This window comes from Lygodium microphyllum, chromosome 2 (assembly GCF_053477565.2).
Source record: "Lygodium microphyllum isolate KBCC chromosome 2, Lygodium_microphyllum_v1.1.10, whole genome shotgun sequence".
Taxonomy (NCBI): domain Eukaryota; kingdom Viridiplantae; phylum Streptophyta; class Polypodiopsida; order Schizaeales; family Lygodiaceae; genus Lygodium; species Lygodium microphyllum.
The window spans coordinates 13,232,742-13,235,674 of NC_141136.1; the positions used below are offsets into that span (position 1 = coordinate 13,232,742).

Below are 2,933 nucleotides of genomic sequence, written 5' to 3' on the forward strand. Positions count from 1 at the left end.
AATAATAATAATCAATGGATTTTTAAACCACATCACACATATTTGCTAATTTTATAACTAAAATTTTTGTAAAAAACTATGGTTTTTCGCTTTCTTGTATGAATTTTAAAAGCTTTTATGAAGTTTTTGCAATTTATTTCACATTAAAGCTCAGGTCACAAATCTAGAAAAGGCGATCTCTCTCTCTCTCTCTCTCTCTCTCTCTCTCTCAGTCGTGCAATTTCTAACGATGGACATTCCATTACTCGAATTAAAGTTTGGTATAATATTAAGGATTTATTAGTGCAGGGCTTGTTATAGGCAGATAGAATTGTGACAAAATATTTGCTAAATCAAGGGGTAATGTTTCTCCCAGGACATCTGTACATCAGACTTCCTTTTTGGTCTCTGAATCATGGTCCACACACACCTTACACATGTCGAAGCCTAGAAGCAGCCGTCGTACTGCTGATTGGGTTGACAAGCCTGCAGGGCAGGCCTCCTTCCTTCGAGTGCAACAAAACATTCATTTGGTGTGTCATTCTTCCAAGTTCCCACCACGGTGCATTTTTAACAGCCGAATAAAAACCTCCGAACGCCGGTGGGAAAGGGCTCCTAATGGATCTAACAGACTAACTACAAGAAAGAAAAGCCTTCCTCTGCCTTCATGTAAATCTCAACACAATGCCATTCAAAACGAACACGTTGGTATGCAAGTGAACATTTTCCATCCAACTCATGCTACAGCCATACTTGTACTGTGACAAGGAGCCTCTCTGGAGTGCTCTTGAGAGCTTGAGAGGGATCAGACTTACAATCAAGCAACGGCTGAGCGCCTTCGGGGCGCCCAGCAGCTTAGTAGGGGCCATATCGTATCATAAGATTAAACGACTTAGACGCAGGCGCAGGTCCAGACCGCATGGCCGACGCCATGGCTGCCGGGGACGTAGGTCGGCGTGGCGACGCACTGCCCATCGAGAGGGCTGCACCCAGGGCACTGGTTGTGGCACGGGGGCGGCTTGGAGCCCGGCTGGCCGCCGCCACCCCCGTTCACATGGGCCATCATCCCACCCATCATGGCGCGACGGTATCGAGGGTCATCGGGCCAATCCTGCTGCACATGAACATGCCATTAATTAGTACCAATGTACAACAACAAAATTAAATACAGTTTGACGCACAGCTCCGACAATCGACATCCATTCAGGGAAATCGAATTGGTGTTGTGGTAAGGACGCAATGATAATTACGATAACAAGAAGATCAGCGACACATACCTCAAGTAAAGACGCCATGATAATTACGATAACAAGAATAAGAGCGACACATACCTCAAGAAGCCAAGCATCCTTGGAGCCGATTCTGCGACCGGGCTTGGATGGGGGCCAGTCTGCAAGAAAAGGGTAGAGATAGTGCAGGCCTCTCTCTCTCTCTCTCTCTCTCTCTCTCTCTCTCTCTCTCTCAATCACACAAGACATGCATATGCATGGCACTGTCGCTGCTACAACATTTAAGGCCCGAAAAAACGCACCGTCGTCGGAGTCCAGATGGCGGGCCGCCATTTGTCGGTGGGGCTGATCATCCTGCCGTTGTTGCATGAGCAGGAGCCATGCCGTCGTCCGCCACGACAAGACAAGTAGAAGCGCCAGCATCAGCAGCACGCAGCGCCGGCCACGTGGGCCGCCTAAGAAGATCAACGTAGGTGGAATCACCGTCAACAATACGCACCAACTGAAAGAAGAAAACGAAGACGAAGAAGAAGAAGAAGAAGAAGAAGAAGAGGGTGGAACGACCGCCATTTCCGTGAGTATTTTAAGCAGCAGGGGCGCCACAATTTTTAAATGGGTCGTGAGGAAAGGCCTTTGCAAGTTCCGTCGAAAGGCCTAAAAGAGGAGAGCGGCAGAAGGCAACTTGCAAGCGATAGAGAGAGTGTGTGAGACTCGTGAGAGAGAGAGGGTAACGACCCACGGGGCCGTCGGGAGTCGGGACCCAGGAGAAAGCTATCATCCATGGCCTCCTTTTCCCATAAAAACAAGCTGTCAGAGGCTTCTGCTGCTCCAAGTCTTTTTTAATCGATCTTATACAAAAGCCTTTGTGCAGCCGCATCATCAAGAACGTCCTTGCGTCTGGATGGCGATATCTCGCGTTTCCCATTTTGTCAGACTACTGTAATGAACTGTGGGGGCCTATAACTCTTTGTAGCAACTGCCCACCCCGCAAACCGACACTGCGTGTAACGTGACCACTAATAACTAGGCGGCTCAATGCTAACTAGCTCTCCGTTACCTCACTCAACACAGCGGTTGGATTCCAAGCGCTCCTGAAAGCCTTTCTAGGTAAGTGTGGGGGCCTGGCTTAAGGGTACCGTGGCAACAGTTGCTACTCCTCCCCAAGCCTTTCTAGGTAAGCGTGGGGAGCTTAAGGGTACCATGGCAATAGTTGCCACTACCCAAACTTCTTCCTTTCAAACCTTAATAAACCTGAAGTTGGCCAATCCACCCATATGGTTGTCAGACGTTACCCAAAAATGTTACTTGGTCTTCCACACAACCGCATCCAATGCAATCACACCACTTACCTCTACTTGGTCTTCCACACAACCACATCCAATGCAATCACACCACTTACCTCTTGTGTTATGATGCAAGGTCCATCATACGATCATATATGAGACAAGAGATCAAGGAAGTCATTATGCAAAGAACCCGCCAACTCAAGTGGTAGCGAACCGGTGTGATAAACCCAAGGTCACAGTTCCATTCTCACAAGGAGCTGTGCAAAACCTTGTATGATGTAAGAGTTGGTTTGGCTCCACTTGGTTCGTCACCAAGGTGGTCATTGTAACGAGACCACTTGTAAAATGCGAGGTCAAGGGCAAGTTTAGGCACCCCTTAACCATAAGTATCGATGTAAGCCCCGATATTCAATTAGTACAAAAATCATTTCACGTATAA

The 2,933-nt window shown here is 47.8% G+C and overlaps 1 protein-coding gene across 3 annotated transcripts; it reads right to left on the reverse strand.

Moving 5' to 3' along the window:
• Positions 1-240: 240 nt before the first annotated feature.
• Positions 241-1,966, reverse strand: LOC148039495 (uncharacterized). 3 transcript variants are annotated; one of them, XR_015688320.1, is made up of 4 exons: positions 1,511-1,966; positions 1,311-1,369; positions 795-1,093; positions 241-663 (listed from the first exon to the last, which is right to left on the reverse strand). XR_015688320.1 is itself a non-coding variant. In XM_087665136.1 (3 exons), the coding sequence occupies exons 1-3, from the start codon at positions 1,776-1,778 to the stop codon at positions 872-874; spliced, it is 549 nt and encodes a 182-aa protein (XP_087521262.1). In that variant the 5' UTR covers positions 1,779-1,962; the 3' UTR covers positions 242-871. The 3 variants fall into 3 exon arrangements, 2 of the variants coding, with proteins under 2 accessions (XP_087521262.1, XP_087521271.1); XM_087665136.1 differs by having other exon boundaries at positions 242-1,093; positions 1,511-1,962; XM_087665145.1 differs by having other exon boundaries at positions 242-1,090; positions 1,511-1,954.
• Between the last annotated feature and the right edge of the window lie 967 nt (positions 1,967-2,933).